The sequence below is a fragment of the Brachyhypopomus gauderio genome, chromosome 4 (assembly GCF_052324685.1).
Source record: "Brachyhypopomus gauderio isolate BG-103 chromosome 4, BGAUD_0.2, whole genome shotgun sequence".
Classification (NCBI taxonomy): domain Eukaryota; kingdom Metazoa; phylum Chordata; class Actinopteri; order Gymnotiformes; family Hypopomidae; genus Brachyhypopomus; species Brachyhypopomus gauderio.
The window spans coordinates 18,737,149-18,762,184 of NC_135214.1; the positions used below are offsets into that span (position 1 = coordinate 18,737,149).

Here is a 25,036-nt window from a genome sequence, read left to right on the forward strand (position 1 = left end):
TGAGAATATTATCCCTCTTCAAACAGGGTTCATTTAAATTCACTCCATCTGAAAGGTCTGTAGTGTAAGGCTCAGAAGAACATTACATCATGGATCCGAGAGTACTCTGCTTTTGAGCACAGACTTCCTTCAGAAGAGTTTCACGGCTTGTTGTTCTGGTCAGTTTTTGTAAATTCAGCATCTGTCAAAACATGAATCTGAATAAAACAGCATGAAAAGATTAATCTAGTGTCAATCCTCATCGGCCTTGACACAATAACAGAAGTTATATTCAAATGTCAGCTTGTGAATTAGGTTTGTGAAGCTTGACCTTTTAGCCTATAGTGTGGCACAGCAGCAAAATACAATGAGCCAGAGGCTGAACAGCAATCACACACACACACACACACACACACGTGCGCACACACACGCGCACACACGCGCACACACACACGCACACACACAAACACACACAAACACACACAAACACACACACAAATACACAAAACAGAAAAACATAGAGACAGAATACAATGCACATTGTGGAAGTCATTCTACTCTTGTTTTATGTGCTTTGTAAAACCTTTATCCACTTCCTCTTACACTCAATATGCACTTTCAATATTATTCAAATTATTTTGTTCAGTTGCTCTTCTGGAAGGACAAACACACTTACAGTTTTTTACGACTGCTAACATGCTTTCCCAATACTTGAGATACATTTTCAAAACTCTAAACACAGCAACACATTTACCTCATACAAATAGATAAATAGTTACAGTATTTTGCAGCTGCTAATAGCACAATTTCTGAAGCCCATGTATCTATTGACCGGCTGTGCTAAACCTTAAGCACATTCTCTGCCTTACAATCATTTAGAAATTCTAAAACACACTTTATGCATAACTTTAAACACAGTTGTTCACACAAGACACATTCAAAACTGAAAACCATGTGTTTCTTTTAGAAAACACTGCCACGCAACTGCTACACTCACCTACAAAAATTCAAACCCAGTTCTCACACGTTACAACACTTCTAGCTCATTTTCAGACACCAAAATCTAATCCCTATAAAGAGAAAGATGTCAGAGCCACTCTGGGTGACCATGTGGTCAAGCATGCTTTGGGTTTTCTGGAGGCAAAGGGTCCAACCTTATCTGTGCTGCTACACTGTAGCATCATCCAGACTATTCAAAATGAGAATAGATAAGTAGACCTATCCTCTATACATACTACATCATGTACTACTACCCCTTTGTGGGTGGCTATCCACCTCAGAACAGAAAGAGACCATCGTCAATATGGTCAGAGCAAACAACTGCATACATTTCCAACAATTTCAACAGCACATCATTACTGACAATGTCACTATCAGCAACATCCATTCAGTGAGTCTATCCGGACTGGGCCAGTGACAGTGTGAAACAACTGCGCTATGAATTTGCCACTCATCATCATGCCACTCTTGGTCCCTACAACACTGTGCACATCATCACCTTCTTCAACACAGAGCACAACATACTCATCCTCCATCACCAGGGGGATGAACCAGAACAGTCCAGGTTTGTTGTCGTCTGGGACAACATCAGTTTGCACCGGGCTGCTCAAATACAAACTGGTTCACAGTCACGATTTGTTGCGTTTCATCTCCACCAAACTCTCCATTGCTGTTGAGTTATTTTTGACATGAAGGTGGTCGCCAACCCCACCAGTGCAATTACATTCAGCAGGTGATGGAGGAAGCTTGAGGTTATTTTGTCTTTTTTTTCTTTTTCGTTGTTCATGTGTTTACAGTATATACAGCATATGTTGCTGTGTTCATGCAAACCCTAAAAAAAAAACCTTCCCTTTGTATTTTACTTTATGGTGTAAATGTACTGAATATGCAGAAATAACTTCAGTATTTGTGAATATTCATGCATATGTGAGACCTCTGACAGACCTTCACAGCAGACTACAAACTAAACACTCAAACACATGATAGTTTTCCATTTGTCACTTCAGTGTGTAGTCACATATATGAAAGGCTAATCATCTGATATTTGTGTGTAGTTTGTTATTTTTATTATATATTATGTTTGTTATATTTGTTTTGCATTTAGATGCAAAAATATGGTTTTGGCAAGAGTTGCAAGAGTTTTGGTTGAATTGTGTGCTTTTTCCAAAAGTGTGAGATGTTTTGCCTGTTGTGTGTAGCATTGGCTGCTGTGTGTTAAATTTTGACAAAAGAGCCATAGTTTCAGAAATTGTGTCTTAGCGTCTGCAAAAAACTGTATATAGTGCTTTTCACAACGCATGTTGTCACAAAGCTTTACAATCATATGGGTCCAGTTTATGGTGTAAATTTTACTTTATGGAATATGCAGAAATAACTTCAGTATTTGAGAATATTCATGTATATGTGTGATCTCTGACAGACCTTCACAGCAGTAGCTTTTCAGCTGCCTTTGTTTTTGCATTTTATACAATATTTAGGATTTTGGAACTTATGTTTTCATTTTTTACATGCGGTGTGCAAGCATTTGTAAATAAAAATGCAAAAATAACATGAATTGTACTAATTGTATAGCCACTGAAGACTGATGTTGTGTTTACTGTGTTTAGAGTTTTAAAAATGTGACGACTGATTACAAAAGGATGTTAGCAGACGTAAAAAACTGTAAATTAACCTACTGTAAGCAAACCTTGTGGTGAAACTGATGTCTTGCTGTGACTACCGCCTGTAGTCTCTTAGTGCTACATCGCCCCCTGCTGGAGGAAGCTAAAAAAAAAAACAAACATACAAAACAACCCCTTTCCTATGTTGAGACAACACTCTTATAATGCTATTCTCAACCAGTTTTATGTGTTGATTTTTTATATCCCTGTATATATTCAGTTTCTCATTCAAAGTGAGGCCATTTCTAAAATGCAATGCCCTTAGTTGGGATTAGCGCAGCGGGTGGGTGTACTTTTGATTCTAATTTGACCTGCCTTTTCAGTGTGAGACTGTATCCCTCAAATACGGATGCCTGTCAAATCAATTAATCAACAAAGGATTCACTTGTTGTGTAGGATTGCATAAATACTCTGATAATGATATTTTGTCAATATCTATTCTCTGTAGACACCATGGATAAATTAAATGTTTGGAAAAGATGCTGCGGCTCACATTATGAATCTGGACTCATCTGGTAGGCTACATGCATTGTTATATGAATTCCTAGAAGACATAACACAAACAAACAAAAACAAAAACAATTAAAGCATATGGTTTCATTATTTTCTATTCCACAGCATAAAATATCTAGAGTGCTGCTTGGCATTGTAGCACAAAGAAATATGTGATAACTGAAGACTGTTGGTAAATCTTCTTGAAAAAAAGTGTGAATAAAAAAACACTGATAAATAAAATTAAAGTTTTAGTTTTTCTCAGTCACTTTGGTGCATTTCTCAAATATGCATTTGCGCACATTTGTAAATGTGTTTTTTTCCTCAAAACAATAAGTGTAATCTTCAAAACAATTTGCACAAACAGCACTGTGAATTACCTGCAAATCCTGAAATTTGCTCAATATCCTATGATTATGATTAGCCTCAGTTCTGTTCCTTTTCTTAGCTGACAGGAGTGGCACTCAGTGTCACCCACCTCAAGGTTCATGTTGTGTGTTCGGAGATGCTCTTCTGCATGCCTGGGTTGTAACAACTGGTTATTTGAGTTACTGTTGCCGTTGTATCAGCTCAAACCAGTCTGACCATTCTCCTCTGACCTCTGGCATCAACAACCATGCCACGTTCAAAGTCACTTAAATACTTAAAGAATGAGCAGTTGGACAGGTGTACCTAATAAAGTGGCCAGTGAGTGTATATATAACAATACATTGGCTTTGATGACAATGATTGAAAATACACAAGGCTGCAATTCATGATATATACTTGATAGATTATGACAACACTTTTGAATGTAATGACTTAAGTACTCAACTAAGGGTGGGGGGGGGGACTATTCAACACAAAACAAGTATAATTGCCTAATGTTCCAAAGCATTTGTGTTTTGTTCTAAGGCCCCTTTTTGCATGTTCTCACATATTTGTATATGAGCGCCAGCTTGTATTTGGCTTGAAGATAAACTGAAACGTAAAAGCAAATGTTGTTTTCACTGTCCTCATGCACATCTTTTACGTCTAAACTGCAAGTGTCTGCTGGCGCTGTACAGCACATGTGCTCCTGGAAATGCAAGGGATTCGTTTACCAGATATTACTGTGAGTTCACGAGAGTTCATTAAATTCATTTGTTGTATAGGATCTACTTTATCAAAAGTTATCCATGTCAACAGTCTGTGCCCCGCCAAGAACCATCTTAGCAATGCAAATACATTAAATATACAAGAAGAGCTGTGATTTGTCATTGTTCTGACATAATGAGCTTCTGTGATTGGCTAGGCTTGCTGCAGAGTTGCGAGAAGCACCTTTCTGATTGGCTAGGTGAAAGAGATCAGATATATATTCATTCAGAGTTCAGATATATATGTTCTGTTCTCCAAAAAGAAAAAAAGTCCTATGAAACTTCAAGCAAAATGCTATTACAGGTAAAAGGAAAAATGAAGGCTATGATTACTGTGTTACTCATCGTGGGAATCTACGGACGAACCTTTTGTCTTGTGAGGGAGCACACAAGTGTGGATGCGCTAATGCAATGGTCAGGTGCTCAGCAGTACTGTAGAACGTACTATGTTGACCTGTCTACCCTAAGCACAACAGATGAGATATCTCAACTTTCATTTACAAGCAACTACGTTTGCCCCAGCAGCAATTACCATTCATGGTGCGAAAAGGCTAAATGGATTGGTCTATATTCAGACGTTTCTAATTCAATAGACTGGAAATGGTCAAATGGAGAAAATCTGCCTTTCTGCTCTTGGGATACTGCTGGACCAGGAGGGAACTGTATTTTTCTCAGTGATACAGGTCAATGCTATAGTGCTGATTGCACATGGAATCTTGGCTTTTTCTGCATGGATGTGTATGAGCTGGTCCTAGTACAGCAGAACATGACGTGGGAAGATGCTCTGGTCTACTGTAGAGACCACTATCTAGACTTAGCAAGTCTGAGATCAGAAAACTGGATGAATGATGCTTTGGCAGTAAGCATGGCAGCTCAAACAGCTTACGTCTGGATCGGCCTGCGCTTCTTCCAGTCTCAGTGGATTTGGACCAGCGCCGCTGATATAGACCACATCGCCTGGTCTGCAAATGTCATGACCCAGTGCCCACCCAGAAACCTCCGCTGTGGAGCTCTGGACTACATGAAAGGGATTTGGCAGCCTGGGGACTGTGAGGATACATTTAACTTTGTCTGCTTTCAGAGATCATCAGCACTGACACCACCACCATCTTCTTGATCACCATCATCATTATCGTCATCATCAAATTCAAGGAAAAACAATAAGAAAAATATTTAAACTGTTTAGCCATTAGCAGTTAGCACTTAAGTCTTTAAAAAACTTTGCTCTTATTTTCCTCCTATTTTCTCCTATATGCTCATATTTTTAGATAATTAACTACTTTTCAGTCATTTCATTTTGTTCAAGATTTGGAATGGGTAACTATCATTTGTGTACTCAAAATATGATAATGTCTTGCTCTTATTTATAAACTATAAAAACATGTTACTTATATATGGAATATAGCATATATTGTTCATGCTTTTCAGATGCACTTCCAGGATTTGGTGGCATGTTACAGTAATATTTATGATGCAAAGAAAGCTAAAGCCATTTTGTGAATCTTCGGTTTATCCATAGAGCTTTTGCAAGCTGAAGAACCATCAAAAATTATTAATATTGACAGACTCTAAACTCTTAGTTTAAGTTTAATTTCACATTTCTTGCAATAAGTAGGAGGATTTGATGATCTTTACTTAAAATGAAATTACTTTTGATATTATGTGTTTTGCCGAGGTTATAAATTACTCTTCTTATGTATGTAAACACAATAAACAATAGACAAAAGTGTTTATCATGCATTTTATATGGTTTTAAAAATACTATATGTCATTAACTTTCCAAACAAAACATTTGTCATGGTACAGCCCGACCCCTTACTTTGGGTGTGTCTGTGTGTAGATCTTTCATACTAGTTATTATTTGTGTCCGGTCTTGTGTGTGTGTGTGTGTGTGTGTGTGTGTGTGTGTGTGTGTGTGTGTGTGTGTGTGTGTGGTTGATGTTTAGTTGTTGGTCTCCGTAACTCGCCTCACCTATTCCCTGTTTCGTTGCACCTGTGACGTTGTTTAAGCATGTGTCTTGTCTTTGTTCACCCAAGGCTAGTGATCCACATGTGTTAGTTCTGTTGCACACTCTAAATAAAGGAGTTTAAATTATGTTCTGTATCATCTCGGTGTTACACCGGCTTCCTGCAATATCCTACGCAAATGTCACAACCTTGAACCATTTTACACCTCAGTGAAAATGTCAGAGCATAAACTTGAAGCCATGAACTACTAAAATGAAGTGATGAACTACAATATGTATTACTGCAATACCAAACTGCTTTTTCAATACGAACTGCTTTTAATCAAGGCCATGTGAGTATGTGAGTGCGTAATATAATTGACATTTCAATAACAGTCTATATATTGTCACCAGCACTGTCTATATGTTTATTTTATTGTTTTATGGTCAAGTTGTGTTTTCCATAAGCAAAACCCCATTAACAGGTTTTCAGATTTTAAATTAATACAGGTCTCCTGGAAACTCAGAAAACAATAATCAAACTTATTCTACTGCTTCTAAATTATTTTACACAAAAGTTGTAACAAATGTTTCACTCTGAACTGAGTAATGCATACTCAAAGTTTGCATGAAATAGAAGATTCATATAATTTTTCAGCAGTTGCTCTAGATTGGTTTTTACTTATAGACAGAAATAACCAAACTTGTGATACAGAAAATATTTGGGAGAAACAGAAGTATGATTCCATTTGATTTATCACATCAGTCATGGACAATAAATATCCTACCCTCTTCACCTTTAAGAGCCATTTTGAGACTGGCGGCATTTCAACCTTTCCACTGTCGTAAGCACAGAAAGTTACGTTTCTCCTCACAGTCTCCAGGTTTCCAAATGTTATCGTTCTTCCCCAGAGTTCCACAGTGGTGGTTTTTGTCAGGGCACTTGGGAGTTCCCCCTGCAGGCCAGGCCTGGTACTCCAGAGCATTCCCATCCACCCAAATCCAAGTTCTGACCACAAAGAGCAAGCCGGTCCACACGTATGGTGTCTGGGCAGCCTGGCTCACGTTTATTGCCAGGAGCATCTCGTCATGTGACAGCAGGCTCGCCAGGTCGGTGGACTGGTTCCTACAGTAGTCCAAGGCCTCCTTCCACCGCATCTTCTTCTGCACCAAGATCAGCTTGGGTGACTCTTCCATGCAATAAAATGTGAGATTCAGCAAACAATCATCATTATACCAAGCACCACTGCTTGTGTTTAGCAACGCACAGCTCATTGATGTTTTTAATTTTGGTTCCCTTGCTGCCCACTTTGTGAATGCCGAGATCTTTTCTCCTGACCACTTCCAAATCTGTTTGCCAGAACTGTTTGTGTAAAGGCCAATCCACACTCCATATCGGCACCAATCGGAGTCACTGCAAGGAACAGTATTCGTCAACAGCTGGTCCTCCTCCTGGCTGCTAATAATGCTCAGATCATCATAATGAAGTCTACAGTACTCCTGAGCTTCAAGCCAGCTCATTCTCTGATCCACATAGAAGTGTTTTCTGATTAAACAAGATGCTGATCCATAGCAACCCATGATAATGAGCAAGGTGACAAAAAACTTCATCTTTAGTTCAGCTTTCTGAAGTACCGTCTCTGTTTCAACTGATCACTTGACTGAAATGCAGCAGTTTGGAAAGTCAAGTTACATTAGGAAGTTCCTTGAAGCTTAGCCAATCAGAGGTCTGCCTCTCACCTGGTTCAAGCCAAACAGAAATGTACTTCACAGATCAGCATATAACTATAGCTTCTCCATCATGCCTCTCCATAACCAATAACCAATAACCATAACCAACTGTTAATGAAATATCAATGGTAATTTCATTATCAACTATGTATTACTTTCTTTATACAAGTATTGTGAGTACTGATATAAACAGTCAAAACAGTCAAAAACAGTCAAATACTGCTATTCAATCCAGGCAAAGTAAAAACAAATAGCATTCTCTCTGGTACATGAAAACCTAGAGATATGCAAATGACTGGCTGTAATTTGACTGCTTAAGAAGGATGTGTGCCTTGGCTGTGCAGTGGAGAGTTTCATCTCATCGTCTCGACCGCTTCCTGGACCAAGTCCAGTGCAATTCAATAAACAACTAAACCCATTTGCAGTATATATGAACTGCCGCAGTTCTCCAAGAAACCTCTACATGTACCCTCAGGATGAAGACTGGTGTGCTATTCATCTGACCTGTTCATTCCACCGTCTACAAGAATGTCCCTAGGTGACAGTTTTAAATAATACATTCTTAAATATTAATAAAGTTTTTTTTTGGTTGTTGATAAAATAGCCGAAGAACAAAATGAACAAGTGTGTAGATTTCACCATATTTCACCATATTTCCCCAGAGTTCCACAGAGCAAATGCTGATGTTTTAAAAGCAACTCTATAAAAACACTTTTGTTCCCACCATTTTTATCCTCGATACCAGTCTAATTTATTAGCAGTTACAGTTCTAATATCACACCCCTCACAGTGAAACATGATTATCAGACTAATAAATCAAATAGAAAGAAACATTGTACAGATTAAAAGGTTTAATGAAAGTGCTCGGCCTTGCGGGTATCACATTCTTAACACTCTGAAAAAAGTATTTCCAGGCCCATTTAGAAAAGTAAATATCCAAACAAATTCTGAACTATAAGTCTTAGTGTTAAGATTTGGATACTTTTCATTTACTGAGGACTGAAGGTCTCAGCCTTAATGTAAAGTAGTTTTAACCAATGGTGAAATTTCAATTTCTGAAATGTGGCATTTGGTATAAGTGTGTGTGACTGTAAAAATTCACTGAAAGGCAATAGTATGTTTGTCTCTTGTAAATCAAAAATAAGATATTTAGTGCATGTCAAGTATTTAGTGCATTTGGGATGTCATTTGAAAATTTTCAAAGAGTAAATAAATTCCAAACCCTCAAAACTAAATTGAACAATAAGACCACTTCAAATCTCATACACTTTATAGAAGTAAACATTTACTGTCATTAATAAATAATGCTGTGGTGACAAATAAAGGGTGTGGTGGTCCGAGAGGGAACTGGGATTAGTGGATCCAGTCTGAGAAGGAACTGGGAATGATGTGTCCAGTCTGAAAGGAGAGTGGAACCACCGGCTATGGTCTGAGAGGACAGGGGCAGTCATGGGTCTGCGATTTGCCTTGTGGAGGAGTACTTGGTGCACTCGTGGTCACTGGTGGACTCTGTGAAGCTCGGTGAGGAGGAGAGACCACTGCCTAGAGGAAGAGAGAAGGGGTGTGGCACTCAGTGTTGATCTGTTCTGATAGCTGACCATTCATCAGCTGGACACAGCATGGCAATTGGACCCTGTGAGCATGTTTTTGTCAGATGTGGTTATTTTTGTCCATTGCCTGTGTGTGTTGCCCTGGACAGGGCACGTAGGGGTGAGCATCATCACATCAGTACGATGAGCTAGGCCGCTGGCTGTCCTGCAGCACCACCATTTCACACCTTCTGGACACAAATACTGGAGTGCGTTCCAGACAACTCCCATGTGCTGTGCTCACATAGCTGCTGTAACGACTTGTGAACTGTGTGTACTAGTCATTCACCCTCCAGGCTAAGCAAATCAGATCCTGTTTGCAGTGGTTAGTCACTGCGTGTGTGAGTGTGTCCGAATGTGTGCATGTGTGTCTGTAGATACAAAATAATTAAGATTATTCACACTATGATTTTCACACTATGTTGGTTATGAATATCTTGGAAACCTGCTTTATAACACAAAATAAAATAAAAAACTGCAGGTTTACCAAAACAAAACAAAAACAGTATTTACAGTCATTTTGTGTCAGTAGTGATTTGGAGAAGCAACTGTTTGCCTGGTAACATGACATGAGGAGAAACAGAGAAAGAAATCTGTAGCTCACCTTTCATAAGATTATACATGTTCAGGTAATTAGTTCCTGAATCTAAAATGGCATACCAGCTACGAGAGGCAGAGTTGGCCTGCAGATCATTTGAGAGAGAGCAAGAGAGACAGACAAGAGACACAGATGAGACGATCTTACAGTTTTACTATAACTTCTTTGAAGTTGCTGAGACAGTGATATAATATTCAGAAGATGCTCACAGAAATTCAGACGTTCCCTGGTTATTCATACATACCTTGATCTCACAGCTGTTTGAACTTGGACTGCTGAAGTTAAAGGTGATGTCATCCACAAATCTCATTATGGGGGTGGTGCGCATGGCAACAATGTCATCGTCATTTACAGCCACAAGCTTCCACAGAAATGGGACACAAAACGGGCCATGAATCAATTGACTGTTATTCGAATCTGCAATTTGCTTTAATTAACATGACATCTGAGGGTAATAGTTAAAAAAAAATCACGATACCTTTATGACCTGGAAAATCTACAATATATTTAATTTCATGTCATTTGATCGCGACATCAGTATCTTTGTATACTCACTGAATACATGCACTTTCGACTCTTTGGGGGGCAGGACTCTGTTGCCCATTCTTTAATCTGGTTGACCAGGAGAGAGGAGACGTCAAAGCAAGAAATGTTGATGTCCCTGTGAACATGAAGTATCAGTGTCAGTATCATATAACATAACTAAATATGTGTTTTCACAACGGTTTTCATGGAAGTGTTTTATACTGTATAGCCTATGTGCATAGGAGCTAACGAATTCGTTTTAGGATCTTTACACATATGCAGATGGAAGGGTTCTACTTCATCTCGATATCCTAATTAAAACTATTTAATATGTCAGGATGAAGGTGAAATGACGGGTGAAAGCCACTGAAGTAATCCTGAAACCGTTGGCGGGGAAGCCAGTGGTCCAGCCTACCTACCAAATAACAGAACACTGCGCCTGGATGTGTTCCGCTGCCACAGCGGCTAGCAGACCGATACACAGAACCACCAGAACCAAAACGGAGACGCACACAACATTGCAGTTCGTCCTGCGAGCTGGATCGGCCAAAACCTCCTCCTCTCTCAACAAGTCATTCGATTCACTGGACATCCCCCGTCAGCGTTATCATCTCTGTGCAGATGTTTGGACATGTCCCCTCCCCGTCGTGAGCGTGCGGCCGTTACAAAAGCAAGACAAATGGGAGCTCCATACCCCAGCACACGAAAACCAGCTCTCTGAAATTCAGATACTGGCACATTTATCAGATATCACACTCGCCAAAACTGTAGCGTTGCCGTCTGCGCAATTCCTAGCTCCTTCCCCACTGCTTGTGTCTAATAGCGATGCGATGTCTCCTCCCCGTGGTTGTTTCAGTACTGACCCGTTCCTCTGACACTGCAGCAAAGTTAAATATAAATCCGGAAGCTTTTTAATAATATCTGAATAAAACTCCATTTCCGTATGAGACATAAAATATAAACACCAAGTAATATTATGAAAGGGTTGCGTGAAATGGCTCAAATGTCCGCACGATCAATATGTGCACACAGCGGGGAGGGCCTGGGGCGGAGAGCGCGCGCTACACCCCACGCGCAGGGGCGGAGAGCTCGCGCAGGGGAACCAACGAGACGTTGAACTGCAGCGAAAAAAGTGAGTGACTTGTTTTATTTACATATCGCTATATACTGCGCGTTACAATGCATGGTAATTTAATTTAATCTCCATTTGGTAATATGTATATTAGTGATTTGTATGTAACTCTTTCTTGCAGTTTCAATTTAATGAAGAATGAAACTAACCCTACTGTGAAAATAGATTAGATTAGACCACCCTTCCGCCTCTTGATAAAAATTGTCATAACCGAACCCTGGTTATGGTTTGGTTAATTATGTTTGTGAGAAGAATGATTTTTAGCGACAGAAAATATATTCCTGAAGTCTCGTCAAAGGATGAAAGTACAACAGTCTGCCATGCTCACATTGCAGACATTAGGTCGCCTAAATTCAGATAAAAATATGCAATATTGAAGGTGGCGTTGGACAAAAGCATGCTCAGTGCTCTAAATTTATAAATATATATCCATTCTTTTAGAAATGTGTATAGTAATTGTTATTGTGGACTTTTATTTCAAGTTGACTGTGTTCAACTGTGAAGTCTTCCCCGCACCCAGACACACTCATGGTGTTGTTCTCTTCTCCACAGTAGTAGCTATGTCAGATGAGATGAGTTCTCCTCTGCTCCTGCACGTGGAAGTCCAAGAGGACCCTCCATCTGGTGCTGCTGGCCGGCGCACTGTGGCCATACTGGGCTCCGGCGACTTCTCGCGTTCTCTGGCCGTGCGGCTGGTGGCGTGCGGGGTCAGTGTGGTGGTGGGGAGTCGCTGCGTGAAGCGCATAGCCCCCGGGCTCTTTCCCGACGCAGTGGAGCTGAGCAACCAGGAGAGGGCGGTAGAGAAGGCCCAGCGCCTGGTCTTCCTGGCTTTGTTCCCTGAGCACTACCCGTCTCTGCTGAGCATCAGGGCTGCACTGGCCGGGAAGGTCCTGGTGGACGTGAGTAATGCCACGGAGAGGGACTGCGGCGTGGCGTCCAACGCGGAGCGGCTGGCTGAGCTGTTCCCTGAGTGTGTGGTGGTGAAGGGGTTTAATATGATCTCTGCCTGGACACTGCAGACTGGTGCTCAGGATGGCAGCAGACAGGTCAGTACTTCCCCAGAAGTAACTAAGTTTACCATCTAAGTAAGAACATCTGACTACCTACATAGATGTGCCCCTGATTCTGATTTACAGGACTAGAACGGCAGAAAACAGTTTCCATTTTAGTGCATGCTGATTAACAAGTGTGCCAGGGTCGTTTCCATGGTACCATATGTTATCAATATTATATGTGCAATTGCATCACACTGTATTGCACCATTGCCCAATCAGGTTAGCTATCTACAGCACAAATTTGCTGTGCTTAATACTGCACCTATGAAGTCAGTCCAAGGTCCTGTGAGTTCCATGACCTTTGACCCGAGATCTCCTCTAGGTGCTGCTGTGTAGCGACAGCGTGGAGGGCAAGAACGAAGTGGCCCAGCTCGCGCGGCACATGGGCTTCCACCCGGTGGACGGGGGCGGCCTGCAGCAGGCACGCGTCCTCGAGAACGCGCCCCTCCACCTATTTCCATCCTGGCACGGACCCGTCCTCGCCACCTCCCTCCTCTTCCTCTTCTTCTACGGCTACGGCTTCCTCCGCGGCCTCCTGCTGCCGTACCTGACCAGCGGGCGCAACGTCTTCCACCGGCTCGCCCTGGACCTGCCGAACGAGAGCCTGCCGAACGTGGCGCTGGTGTGCCTGTCCCTGGTCTACCTGCCGGGGCTGTTGGCGGCGTGGCTGCAGCTGTGGAGGGGCACCAAGTACCGGCGTTTCCCCCGCTGGCTGGGCGGCTGGCTGATGAGGAGGAAGCAGCTCGGCCTGCTGGGGTTCCTGTGTGCCACCCTGCACGGCGCCTACAGCCTGTGCCTTCCTCTGCGCACTGCCACACGCCACACGCTCATCAATGCTGCGTACTCGCAGGTCTGTGGCTTTTTAGACTTCCTTATCCTCCGCATGCTGTGAATGTATCACATTGCGTTTCCATCAGACCACACTGTGCACACATTGTATCACAGGTAAAGGCAGGCGTGGAGGAACCGTGGGATGAATCAGGAGTGTGGCGTTCGGACCTCTACCTCTCGTGCGGAGTGTTGGCTCTGGGTATCCTCTCTCTGATGGCCATCACATCCCTTCCCACTGTGGGCAATGTCCTTACCTGGAGAGAATTCACCTTTGTTCAGGCAATCAGCACAAACACACGTGCAAGCACGTAGCTCATTCCGCAGTGCGGAAATATCAGGAAACCTCACAGTGACCTTGTTCTAGTGTCAGATAGGTGTCTAATGAGGAAGATATAATGAGGAAGACATATAGAATGCACGACTAAACGCTGAGATTATTCATATCAAATATCAAATATATTTGATTTTGAGATTATTCATGCTTGTGGCTTCTTGTTCAATAAGCAACACATTCAGTGTTTGTAACCATCAAACAGCTTCACCCAACATCTCACTATCTTCTCTTGTTCTCCTTCCTCAGTCAGGACTGGGCTACGCTGCCATGACGCTGTCCGTCATGCACACGCTCGTGTTTGGCTGGGACTTCGCCTTCTCCGCCCAGGCGTATGAATTCTACATGCCGCCCAGCTACGTCCTAGCCGTGGCCGTGCCCTGCGCGGTATTGGTGTGCCGCTGTTTCCTGCTGCTGCCCTGCGTGTCCGCCAGGCTGTCCCGCATACGCCGCGGCTGGGAGAGCGTTCGCAAGTGCCCCGTCACGCCGGGCCAGCAGAGGGCCGTCCACAGGACACATCCACGGGTGTAATAGCACAGTCAGGAACAGGAGACGCCTGGGTTTACTTGCAAGAAATCGTTACCTATGCAGGTTTCTGGAAGGAATGTAGCGCTCACCAAAGGACAACTGATATTTTTGAGTTGCCTATCAACGAAGGGCTACAGAGATGCAGATGTCATCTTTCAACACAAGTTCTGTCATCTTCACTTCATAGGATTTTAAATAGTAATGTACTATTTCCTGTTGTCTTGTGCCCTCTGCGGTTTTCTTGGTGCATAGTAATACAGGAAACCTTTTATCAGTAAGCCGTCTTAAGTACTTGGGTGAGACTTTCTTCTCATTCTGAGATTATAACAGCATATAACTGCTTACAGGCAATGCCATTTCATTTTTACGGAAAATTCAGAGTTGTACTGTTGACCTTTGCCCCAAACAAACCCAAGTCACTTTCAACCAAGATAAAAGCTCCTGAAATGTGATACTATAATGCATGGTCCTGATCTGCAAGGGTTTTTTCTTCCTAGCATACTACTGACAGAATATTCATGAGTCTTTGTCCTCTCTGTGAATCCTTTTGCAAATACCTCGTCTTTGATACACTCCATGCAGGACACACACACAGGAGAAGCTGCTTCAGGACTTTCTGAACAATAGGACCTACCTCACACACAAAACGTCACTGCTGTTCTCTGTATGCCTGTTAATATAAAAAGTGCCTGATCTGGTTTAGCTGTTCCCTGTTCATTCTGATGCTGTTTAATTACTCAGGAAGACAAAAAAGCAAAAATCCAGACTAGCATAGAATCTGTCCTAGAAGCACTGATCACTTATTAGTTACAAATCTGACACTGAAGTGACTTCAGACACCAGCATTTTTAGAAATTATCATGATTTAATTTTTGTGAAGACTGATTTGACACATTGTATTGAAGCTTGTATCAGAATGTCTCTTACCATTTGACTAATAATTCTCATGGGACTATTTCAGAAGGTTTGGGCCTGAACTGTCACACAAACTCTAAGGGGATGCAAATGTTAGTATGAATTTTCTATTGTACTGCATTTTCACAAAAAAAGAGAAACTTATTAAATCATACTTGTATTGCTGCACTTTAATGACTAAACATCTTTACTGATCATTAGATCTTTTTTTTTAATGAGATCAGAGTACCTAGAGTTTGGAGGGCTATTTTTTAACTAATGACTGCTGTCATTTTGGCAAATCACCAGATGTCTCTTTTGTGGTTTCCAGTTTTCAGTGTTCTAATATTTAGAATATTTTACCTGCACAAATCAGGACAAAAGCCCAATAAGCTTTGAAACTTTGTCTGGCCACTAGTTTAAAGCATCCTCATGCCATCCTCTTCAAATCTCCACATATGCATGTGCTTGCATATTTAATACTTGATCATTTATACAGAACTACAAAACTTAAATATAAGTGTTTTATAGTACATTTACTCAGTAAAAAAAAAAATTACTCAGAGGGGTGTCGCATGCTGGATGGACCAATCGGTGGACGCCCTGCAGGACGCGCTGGATGACGTGGACCGGGACACGTTCCAACACAGCTCCGATGGTGACTGTGACCTGTTTACACACTCGGTAGTGAGTCTGAGAGTCTTCTTGAAGGTCATTGAGGCGTTACGAGCCTCTATATGGTGACACAGCTCATCCCATAGTTTTTCCTATGGGATCCAGGTCTGGAGAAAGTCCTTTCGCCCAAAAGCCAAATATCTCTTTTTGTGAGTATTATAAACTAAAACATTCATCTACATAAATATGCACACATGCAGACTGTCGACCATCTTAAGACATTTAATATTTTGTATAACACCAGGATAAAAAGCCCAGTTGTTTTTGCATTTTTGCATTAATCATTTGGCAAGTACCCATTTACAATACAAAAATAAATGACTAGAACTTTTCGACTGCCAGAGTATTGATCATTTAACTGGCACCGAGCCCCTACTGGCTGAGCTTTCAGTGTGCATTACAGCCAGGAGTAGCTACTGCACTGAATTTCCACATTACCACAATAAATAATCAAAATGGCCTGCGGTCATTAAACATACCTGAGGACTACAAATAAACCTTAACAGCAAGTCAATCTTTTGCACATAGTTTTATAAAGAATTTCTGTACATCATATTTTCGGACACAAGTGACTTCTTAATCTACTCATCATTTCTGCACTTGGCACAGAAATTGTGAGTGGGTAGGTGTGTGCGTGTATTGGGGCAACAAACAATTAAACACCAAATGGTTGAGGTATGGTCAATTTTCAAAAATGTTGTGTAAAAACTATAAATGTTACCTAAGGGAAGATTTTAATTTGAACTTTATTTAATAAATATATACAATCTCAGCAAAAGGCATCTCATATAGGCCATTAAAAGAAAATGGAGGCAGTATTATATTGGTAAATAATGTTAATGCAACGCACAACACAAACACCGCTGTCAGTTAAACTGTCCAAGTCTTAGCAGACATCATTTTTTTTCCTCCATTGAATATAATTTTTTGTAATCATTATCAAATATGTCTAATTGAAGAGTGCTGAGAAGGAATTATAAACAGACTAAAAAAAACAAATGAAAATAAAATATAATTTGGTCTGACTGATTCTGGAAGACGTCAGCTCGGAGGTTTTCAATAAAATCTGTGTAACACCAAAGACCTCTTTGACCTCAAACAACTTGGTCAAAATAAAAGCACCTCAAGATCTTTTCCTGCACAAGTCGTTGTGGGTCTCACCAAACAGTCTGGGGATTGGCCTTGTATTGTGCATAGTCAGCCATTCTGAAGAAGGCCAGCTCTGTCTCATTGGCTGCAGAGAGAAGTGACACATTTCAGGTTGGTTTATGGTTTATACTTGTGTATTTAACAGTGTGTCGCAAATAACCATGTACATCAATAATCTTAAAACTGTGACCTACCAAAATAAAAAAAACACATGTACTTGAAATTTATATAAATAAATAAACCTAAAATAATCTGCGTCAAATCAGTAAGTAAAGAGACAAATTTAGACAAAACATGCGTGGAGATGGAGTCTGAAAGTGGTAAGTCCGTGTACTCCATTATACATACATTCACGGACGTAATTTGGGGGGGGGGGGGGGGGGACGGGGGGGACATGTCCCCCCCACTTTTTCAAAAGCCGGCTTTGGTCCCCCCCAGTTTTTACGGTTAAAACCAAATATTTAAATAGCGACGAATCCATGTCCCCCCCACTTTTGAAATCAGAATTACGTCCATGCATACATTATACATTTCCATGAAACAAAATTTGTAAATGTACAAATGTTCAGCATGAGTAGGGCTTAAACAAAAGTGTCATAGTATTGTGAAATCACACCACGGTGGATTTCAGTGCACTAGTGAGGAGAATGTGAAGGTAAGACCCAATAATGGGAGAAGAGTTCTTACCTACACCGCACGCTCGTAAATCGAGACCATCGCGCAGAATCAGCTGTTCATCATTCTCTAAACTCATCACTAGTTCATTAGTCTGAAATCAGAAACTTCATCTTAGATTTAGACCTTGTGTTGCGTTGTTGTTAATAGGGTTGTATTTGATTGCAGTAGTCGTGTTGTGATGCGAGTTGCACCTTTGCTCCATGTGCTTGATGGATGATCTTCATCGTGTCTGTGAATATCAGACCCGTCAATGTCGCGTTCACCATGCTGACGTTAAACTGTTATCAAACGTTTTTTATAAACCCCCCCCCCCCCCGAGTGAAGATTTAACTTACCATAGTCAAATGTCTTAAAAGGCGGGGGCAAACCAGGTCTCGTGGAAATATCTAAAATAAGAGAGCACACGCCGGCTAGTTGCTTTGCATGTTTGGCCCGCAATAATCTTAGTGAGCATCAGTGTTCGTGATGGTGGTCATCTTGAACACACTAGGTAGGAGCTCATGTGCCATTCATCTCGCAAAGATAGCCAGGATTATTCTATAATTAAATCAACGGAACATTGTCTCACCATTCTTTATAAAGGCAATGAATTCTTCTACTTTCTGATGTAAATGTACACCACGGAACACCACTGGTTTGAAGTTCCGATGTTCAAATGAACGAACCAGACGTACAGTAAGAGTCGCTTCGGATGACATTATAGCTTCAAACTGTTAGCCAGCTAGCTACTAGCTTCGGCGCTTATGGGTTTAATATTTAAAAAACAATTTACAGTCAACGAACTTCAGCTCCTAATAATCATGCGATTACGGTCAAATATCGTGATTACTTGGTAGAAAGATTCTGAATAGTTTGTGTAAGTGTTCTGGTTCCAGCTAGCTGGGTTCTAGCTGCCTGCACTATCAGCCCAAAGCAACAGCACGACTAGAGCATCAGCCCAAAGCAACAGCATGACTAGAGCATCAGCCCAAAGCAACAGCACGACTAGAGCATCAGCCCAAAGCAACAGCACGACTATAGCATCAGCCCAAAGCAACAGCACGACTATAGCATCGATGAACGTAACTCCTTCACCGCAATCGGACAGCGCGGTGCGACCAAGACAGATGGTTTGAGATTAAGATTCATTGTGCTGCTTTGAAAAACAATACGTGTTACAAAAATGTCTGAAGAGAATATGGTATAGATTTAATCTTACCACAAGTCATTTATATCCATTCAGAATGTCAGAAATATTCTATACGTCTATTTAAACTATTAAGCGGTCGTTGTAAATCACCATCTGCAAGACTAATTGAGGCAGACCTGATGAATTATATTGCAGCCTATGACCAGATATGAAACAAAAAAAACAAATTTGAAATCAGTTACATAAATACGCAACTCAACAACTTTACCAAATTAGTATCAGTTGCTTTTATATTTCCATAGATGATATGAATTATGCTGGATCTATAGGAAACTTTCATGATTTTCATGATTTCATGATTCTGATAAATGGTATTCACGCCTGTGTAACAACATTTTGTGCATACAAGTCTATGAAATACAAGAACACTATTGCTTTACATCTCCATACAGTTTCCTTGTATAGATATTGCCATATTTCATTGACTGCCTTTTTAAATATTTACATTTTTTGTCACAGCAGTTCAGAATATTTGTAGTGTCACTTTGTTCTCTTTTTATTAGTAAGTGAATATGATTCTAGTTTCTAGTCTGTTAAATTTAACACCGTTTAGTGTGTTCGTCTTTATTACTCGCAAGAATACAACAGCATTCATTCAATAAAGCGCCCGTGTCAACGTGAGCGTATATGACCTATGCTCTAGTCAGCCGGTCTGTTACTTACCCCGCCCCCCCAAACACGATTGGCAGTTTTCTCTCACTACATAGTCAAGCAACCAATTGAATGAAAGGGGCGTGGTTGAAGCGACACTCTAAAGCAATGTAGCTTAGCAGCGAAGGTCGGCTACAAGATCCACCGTAAGCGGCACAGTCGGGGCGACGGGGCTGTTTTTAAAAAGATAAACCAAAATCATGACCGAGGTTAGTAATCTCAGTGACAGATAAATACGTCTTCACCTTAATTTCATTCGCAAGTGTATAGTAATGATGAGCTAAGTGCAGGAAGCGCATATCTACCGTCTGATAAACAGATAAATGTCTGGCTCGCTAATGGAAGATCAGCATGATGGATCAGCTGTGTACAATATAACTTACAGGATGCATGAGAATTTACCACCATGTGTTAATGTAGACACGTAGGTCGATTAACGTTTGATCAATGATCAAACCTCCAGATCAATAAATATATTTTAGTCCAGTGATTTGCTTTTAGTGGTAATGCAAGCTACTTTTTCAGATGTCTGAATCCGATGGTCAAAAGTCACGAAGAATGTTAAGGACGCTGTTCACTCAGACCCTTCGAAATTAAACACGTGCTGCGTGTTTTGTCCTCGGAACCGAACCACGTTTTCGTGCCACTTTCGGTGGGTAGTGGGCGGCGGAGCGCGTGCACGCTGCAAAACGCAATACGACCTCGCAATCTGCTCATTGCGTTGGTCGCGATGTGCAACTGACTTGCACGATGTTGCAATCAAAACGGTTAGCAAAGATGTAATCTGTGTTGCAGTCAACGTTTCCCTCACTGGCCTCAAATCATTCAGACAAAAAACAGTACCAGCACTTTAGATTGTGTGTAATGCAGCGTGATCCCTCTTTTGGTCTTTTTTTGAATGGACGCTGCTACTTGGTATGCCGCGAGTGTAGACGGGTTCTACTCACTTTTACCCCTTCTCGACTATTTTACTACTGTTGTGTATTTAGCAGGACTGATTTGCACATATGCGTAATATTGAAAGCTGTCTGTGTTGAAAGTAGCCCTTGTACTGTAGTGCTCTCTGGTGGGTCGGGATGTCGCTGCTGTGGGTGTCCGTTACAGTTAGCTGCTGAAATGTAGAGCTTCTTAATCCAGCGCTTGCAGACATCCACCCACTGCATATTTGCTGTGTTCCAACTCTCCCACGCGCCCTAGCCCGAGGAGGTCCGCACACGTTGGGAGCTAGATCAGACCAAGTCTGTAGAAGCACTGATGATCCCTAAGGAATTTGAAATTCTGTGCAACATTGTACCTATTTAATATCCCTTCACTTTGTGTTTCAGGAAAGTGGCGTTGTACAAACATACTAAATAATTACATGAATGCTTTTGCTATATACAAATGTTAAAGGTTATGATTTCAGACATGATGTTATGCTGTGTAAATATTCTTTGCGTCACGTTTTAAATGGATTTCTCATCCACCACTGAAGTAATTTCAGAAGGCATCTGTAAGCGATGGCATGTTATACATGCCAGTTTTGAAATGTGTCTGTCATCCACAGGAGGCATTTCAGAAGGCAGCTGAGGAGGTGAAGCATCTGAAGGCGAAGCCCACTGATGCGGAGATGCTGGACGTTTATGCCCTGTACAAACAGGCCACTGTAGGAGATGTGAACATTGGTGTGTTTACCTCATTGTGTTTATACAATTCTTACTCAGTTAGTAGTTATACAGCACATAATGTACAAATGTCATCCTCATCTTACTGGCTTTCTTTACAATACAATCAGTATACAGTACAGAGCATGCAATGGCCAATCAATCTTGCAGGAGACCCATGGAAATACTGGCTTGTGAAATTGAGTATTGACTATTCTCATATCAATTATTATAGGGGTGTGTGAGTTAATTGCATATACACCAAACATTAATGCAGTGTTTGCACAGAATCTTGGTGATTTTAACTCAAGCTTTCTTTCTTCAGCTCGCCCTGGCATGCTTGACTTTACTGGAAAATCTAAGTGGGATGCCTGGAAGACAAAGGAAGGTCAGTTCCACCTGCCTACCACTTGAGGGCGCCAAAGACGAAGAATAAGATTTGAATCTCTTCTCAGTAATAGTAATATTCATTATGTGAAGCTTCAATACAGTATTCTGAAACGTTTAAATGTGACGAGATGTTTTAATATGAAGATATTTGCTGTTTTAAATGTTTCTGAATCAAAAATGAAAGATTTGTGAGCTTACCAAATCATTAGTATTTGTGCATTTGGTATTAGTTGACTTACACAAAAAATTTTCTGCATTTGACATTTAAACATTTACCCCTCTCACCACGACTTCTTGTAGGTATTAGTAAAGAGGACGCAATGAAAGCTTACATCAGTAAAGTGGAGGAGCTGAAAGAAAAATATGGAATCTAAAGGGTTACCTGAATTCTGCAGCTCACAAGCGCCACCCTCAGGCCAGTCTGGAGGTTCATTTGCTCATGTGAAATTCCTGTGAATCGTGGAGCGTTCTCTTGGCAACAAGATGGCCTGGGGGTGCACCACCTAGTGGGTCTTCGGAAATCGTCCCCCTAGCAACTTTAATGAAACTCACCCCACAGCCCTGTTCAACTAAAATCTGCCATAAATGCCTTTTGGTTTCAAATGACTGTGTCTAGTTTTTTTTATAGTTTGGATGAGTTGCTAATGCTAGATTTGGCTGTCAGTGAAAGCCATTTGTTCATGAAGTGATCCAAGGAATTTGGACAGCATGTTTAAACAATTTAGCACGTACTGCTGCGTGAGGACTGAACACATTTCTTCCGGTGTGTGTGTGTGTGTGTGTGTGTCTGTCTGTATTAAACTTGTGTGAATCTGCACAAAACGATTAGGCATTGGTTAGACATGCTGTTGATTTGAGGCATTACAGGTGTATTAGAATTTATTCGAACTTCACAAGCCCCTTATTTTAAAATGTGTTAAATGTGGACAGGATGTTCACTTTATATTGTATATTCAAAATATGCAATATGGTAAATTCTGCAAAAACTGACCCAGTTGTACATTGTCAAAGGGAAGAACTGGATCTTGTGATTGGCTATAATAAACTACAGGTGATGTCTGTAACATGAAAACGAGGTGTGATCTGCGCACAGAATTATGAATCAATCTAGTCTTCTGAACTAAACGGTCCTCATTATATTCGGTTAGTTCTAATATATATAATTTATTATATAAAATATAAGTAATAGTAGATATATATATATATATATATATATATATATATTTTACTGTTTTGTTTTGAGGAATGTCGTTGGAATACCCACTTCGATTGCGGGAGGGGAGAGACACTGTCCCTAGTTGCAGCGACCTGACTAGAAAGTCAGGATGCACCGTAGTGCGCTCGAGAAGGAGCAGCGGGCTCGTGCACGCCTCACACGTTTCTTGTCCCGCGGCGTCTGTTAATGTTACACTGCAGCACAGACTTTAGCTCCTGTACTTTCGACTGGAAGCGAAAGTGCGTGACATTCTTCGTGCACCGACCGTTCAGCACGGTAGGAGTCAAAATGACGGCGATAAAAATAAAGGTACATTTTACTTAACACTGTTTTTTGGGGGGTGGGGGATGTAAAAATGTAATTAATTTGATGTATTTTGAAAGGGAAATTAGATAAATATGTTCTAAAATATTAGAAATCCCTAGAAGGTAAAATTTTATTAATCTCTCGCCTGAAAACAACTGCAGAATGGAAACCTGGTTCCTACAAACTACCAGCTTGCTAAACAGCGTCTCCTGAAGGGCTGCAGCACCTCGGGCGTCTCCGTGATGTCCGTCTGGGGATGTGCCCAGCTTGGCAGTAGTAGTAGTAGTATTACTATTAGTAGTAGTAGTAGTAGTATTACTATTAGTAGTAGTAGTGGTACAAGCCTATCTGTAGGGTCGCGTTGACACCAAAACATGGTGATGCTAATCTCAGAATAGAAGCTGCTTAACCCAATGAAAATGTGTCATTATGGCTCGCTATAATTTAATGCATAGAGTCGATTAGCGACAGTCAATTGAATTGGCAGCATAGCCTGTCATTTGAAATGCGGGTTAATCTGACTGTAAACGTTTGTGTGGAGAACCTCATGGTTCCTGGTGGATTTGGGTAATCCCAGACTGCCTCCGGGCCTTTGCCTAAATTACTTGACTTTAAATTAAGTAATGGAACACGTTTAAAGTGAATGGGCATTAAATAATATCCTAATGTGATATAATACATGTTTAAAATAGTTGTGAGTTTCACATCAAAACAGAGAAGTGAAAGTTGCCAAGTCATTACACAACGCTGAGCTCTGTTGTCTCTGGAGTGAGATGTTGTCTCTGTTTCTGTCGGGCTCTCTCCCCACTGACATCTTTCCCAGGGCGTATCTCCGGCTCCACGGAGGAACTCTCGGCCTCTCTTCCTGGAGGTGCTGTGTCGCAGCATGATCATCCTGTGTTTGGTCCTCTCTGTTGTCTTGTCCTCGTTTGCCACGTGTGACGGCCAGTGGCTGTGGTCGGATCGCCGCATGTTCGGCCTCTGGTTCTTCTGCGTGGTTCCGGCGGAGGGTTCCGGCGTGCCCTCCAACTGCAGCAGGCACGGTGGGCTGACGTCGGGGGAGGGCTTGGAGGCAGGGCTGGGGCTGTGTCGCCTGGTCGTCTCTCTGGCCGTGGTGAGTGCCATCTTTGGCCTGGAGCTGCTGGTGATGTCGCAGGTCAGCGAGGGTCAGGACTCCAGCCAGCGCTGGCGCCTTGGGGCATGGCTTGTGCTGGTGGCTGCGGGATTAGCCGCAGGAGGGGTGGCAACCTTTGTGGTCCTCCTGTGGCAGCATGCGACACCTCTGGGCTTCACTCTTACCTTCTGGTGTCAGTTTGCCGCCACCTTCCTGTTCTTCCTCAATGGCATGGCAGCGAGGCATATCCACAATATGGCCTCACTGCTGCCTCCCAGTGGTGCTTTCAGGAAACTGTAGGTATTGACCTCTAGAGACAGAAAACCCTTGGACAGCCACCACAAAGCAGAAGGATATTTGGTGGGGCTTGACTTATGGAGCCGTCGGTTCATGGCCTAAAGAGCTGTCAGGAGTGACAGGAATGTCATTTCTCCTCACTGATGTTTTAAATCAGAATGTATAAATAATTCCAAGTCATGTATACATTTATTTCTGTTAATTTGAATATTTCAGCAGATTTGCAACATGACTGTCCAATAAAGGCGATATTTTTCACTTTAAATAAATATATATATTATGCAATCTTCAGTGTTATAATGATGTTTATAAACATCTCCAC

General features: G+C 41.5%; 6 protein-coding genes across 7 annotated transcripts; 3 read left to right on the forward strand and 3 right to left on the reverse strand.

Annotated features, from left to right (window-relative positions):
* Positions 1–7,020: 7,020 nt before the first annotated feature.
* Positions 7,021–7,389, reverse strand: LOC143511688 (dromaiocalcin-1). Its single transcript, XM_077001262.1, has one exon. It carries the CDS (start codon positions 7,387–7,389, stop codon positions 7,021–7,023), a length of 369 nt encoding a protein of 122 aa, XP_076857377.1.
* A 1,367-nt stretch (positions 7,390–8,756) lies between these two features.
* LOC143512496 (uncharacterized) lies at positions 8,757–11,227 on the reverse strand. Its single transcript, XM_077002883.1, has 5 exons — positions 11,055–11,227; positions 10,666–10,771; positions 10,355–10,471; positions 10,117–10,195; positions 8,757–9,465 (listed from the first exon to the last, which is right to left on the reverse strand). Exons 1-5 carry the CDS (start codon positions 11,225–11,227, stop codon positions 9,371–9,373), a joined length of 570 nt encoding a protein of 189 aa, XP_076858998.1. The 3' UTR covers positions 8,757–9,370.
* A 412-nt stretch (positions 11,228–11,639) lies between these two features.
* steap3 (STEAP family member 3, metalloreductase) lies at positions 11,640–15,595 on the forward strand. Of its 2 annotated transcripts, none has more exons than XM_077002880.1 (5): positions 11,640–11,767; positions 12,320–12,813; positions 13,145–13,672; positions 13,768–13,932; positions 14,234–15,595. In XM_077002880.1, exons 1-5 carry the CDS (start codon positions 11,656–11,658, stop codon positions 14,513–14,515), a joined length of 1,581 nt encoding a protein of 526 aa, XP_076858995.1. In that variant the 5' UTR covers positions 11,640–11,655; the 3' UTR covers positions 14,516–15,595. The 2 variants fall into 2 exon arrangements, with proteins under 2 accessions (XP_076858995.1, XP_076858996.1); XM_077002881.1 differs by having other exon boundaries at positions 11,650–11,767; positions 12,323–12,813.
* A 996-nt stretch (positions 15,596–16,591) lies between these two features.
* c4h2orf76 (chromosome 4 C2orf76 homolog) lies at positions 16,592–18,938 on the reverse strand. The gene is made up of 5 exons (XM_077002884.1): positions 18,477–18,938; positions 18,244–18,294; positions 18,100–18,137; positions 17,918–17,999; positions 16,592–17,315 (listed from the first exon to the last, which is right to left on the reverse strand). Exons 1-5 carry the CDS (start codon positions 18,604–18,606, stop codon positions 17,239–17,241), a joined length of 378 nt encoding a protein of 125 aa, XP_076858999.1. The 5' UTR covers positions 18,607–18,938; the 3' UTR covers positions 16,592–17,238.
* Positions 18,939–19,826: 888 nt separating this feature from the next.
* On the forward strand, positions 19,827–22,384 carry dbi (diazepam binding inhibitor (GABA receptor modulator, acyl-CoA binding protein)). The gene is made up of 4 exons (XM_077002886.1): positions 19,827–19,957; positions 21,295–21,412; positions 21,717–21,779; positions 22,082–22,384. Exons 1-4 carry the CDS (start codon positions 19,949–19,951, stop codon positions 22,153–22,155), a joined length of 264 nt encoding a protein of 87 aa, XP_076859001.1. The 5' UTR covers positions 19,827–19,948; the 3' UTR covers positions 22,156–22,384.
* Positions 22,385–23,022: 638 nt separating this feature from the next.
* Positions 23,023–25,025, forward strand: tmem37 (transmembrane protein 37). The gene is made up of 2 exons (XM_077002885.1): positions 23,023–23,306; positions 24,127–25,025. Exons 1-2 carry the CDS (start codon positions 23,184–23,186, stop codon positions 24,715–24,717), a joined length of 714 nt encoding a protein of 237 aa, XP_076859000.1. The 5' UTR covers positions 23,023–23,183; the 3' UTR covers positions 24,718–25,025.
* The last annotated feature ends 11 nt before the right edge of the window (positions 25,026–25,036 follow it).

Coding starts and splice junctions, on each gene's coding strand:
- LOC143512496 (XM_077002883.1), bottom strand. CDS start 11,227: ATGTCCAGTGAATCGAATGACTTGTTGAGAGAGGAGGAGGTTTTGGCC. Junction 10,472..10,665: donor GTCGAAAGTGCATGTATTCA/GTGAGTATACAA, acceptor TTTCTGTGGAAG/CTTGTGGCTGTAAATGACGA. Junction 9,466..10,116: donor CATGTATAATCTTATGAAAG/GTGAGCTACAGA, acceptor CTCTTCCTCTAG/GCAGTGGTCTCTCCTCCTCA.
- tmem37 (XM_077002885.1), top strand. CDS start 23,184: ATGTTACACTGCAGCACAGACTTTAGCTCCTGTACTTTCGACTGGAAG. Junction 23,307..24,126: donor TGACGGCGATAAAAATAAAG/GTACATTTTACT, acceptor CATCTTTCCCAG/GGCGTATCTCCGGCTCCACG.
- LOC143511688 (XM_077001262.1), bottom strand. CDS start 7,389: ATGGAAGAGTCACCCAAGCTGATCTTGGTGCAGAAGAAGATGCGGTGG.
- steap3 (XM_077002880.1), top strand. CDS start 11,656: ATGTGCACACAGCGGGGAGGGCCTGGGGCGGAGAGCGCGCGCTACACC. Junction 13,673..13,767: donor TCAATGCTGCGTACTCGCAG/GTCTGTGGCTTT, acceptor ATTGTATCACAG/GTAAAGGCAGGCGTGGAGGA. Junction 13,933..14,233: donor GAGAATTCACCTTTGTTCAG/GCAATCAGCACA, acceptor CTCCTTCCTCAG/TCAGGACTGGGCTACGCTGC.
- c4h2orf76 (XM_077002884.1), bottom strand. CDS start 18,606: ATGTCATCCGAAGCGACTCTTACTGTACGTCTGGTTCGTTCATTTGAA. Junction 18,295..18,476: donor CATTGCCTTTATAAAGAATG/GTGAGACAATGT, acceptor CTCTTATTTTAG/ATATTTCCACGAGACCTGGT. Junction 18,000..18,099: donor ATCAAGCACATGGAGCAAAG/GTGCAACTCGCA, acceptor TTCTGATTTCAG/ACTAATGAACTAGTGATGAG.
- dbi (XM_077002886.1), top strand. Junction 21,413..21,716: donor TGTAGGAGATGTGAACATTG/GTGTGTTTACCT, acceptor TTCTTTCTTCAG/CTCGCCCTGGCATGCTTGAC. Junction 21,780..22,081: donor TGCCTGGAAGACAAAGGAAG/GTCAGTTCCACC, acceptor GACTTCTTGTAG/GTATTAGTAAAGAGGACGCA.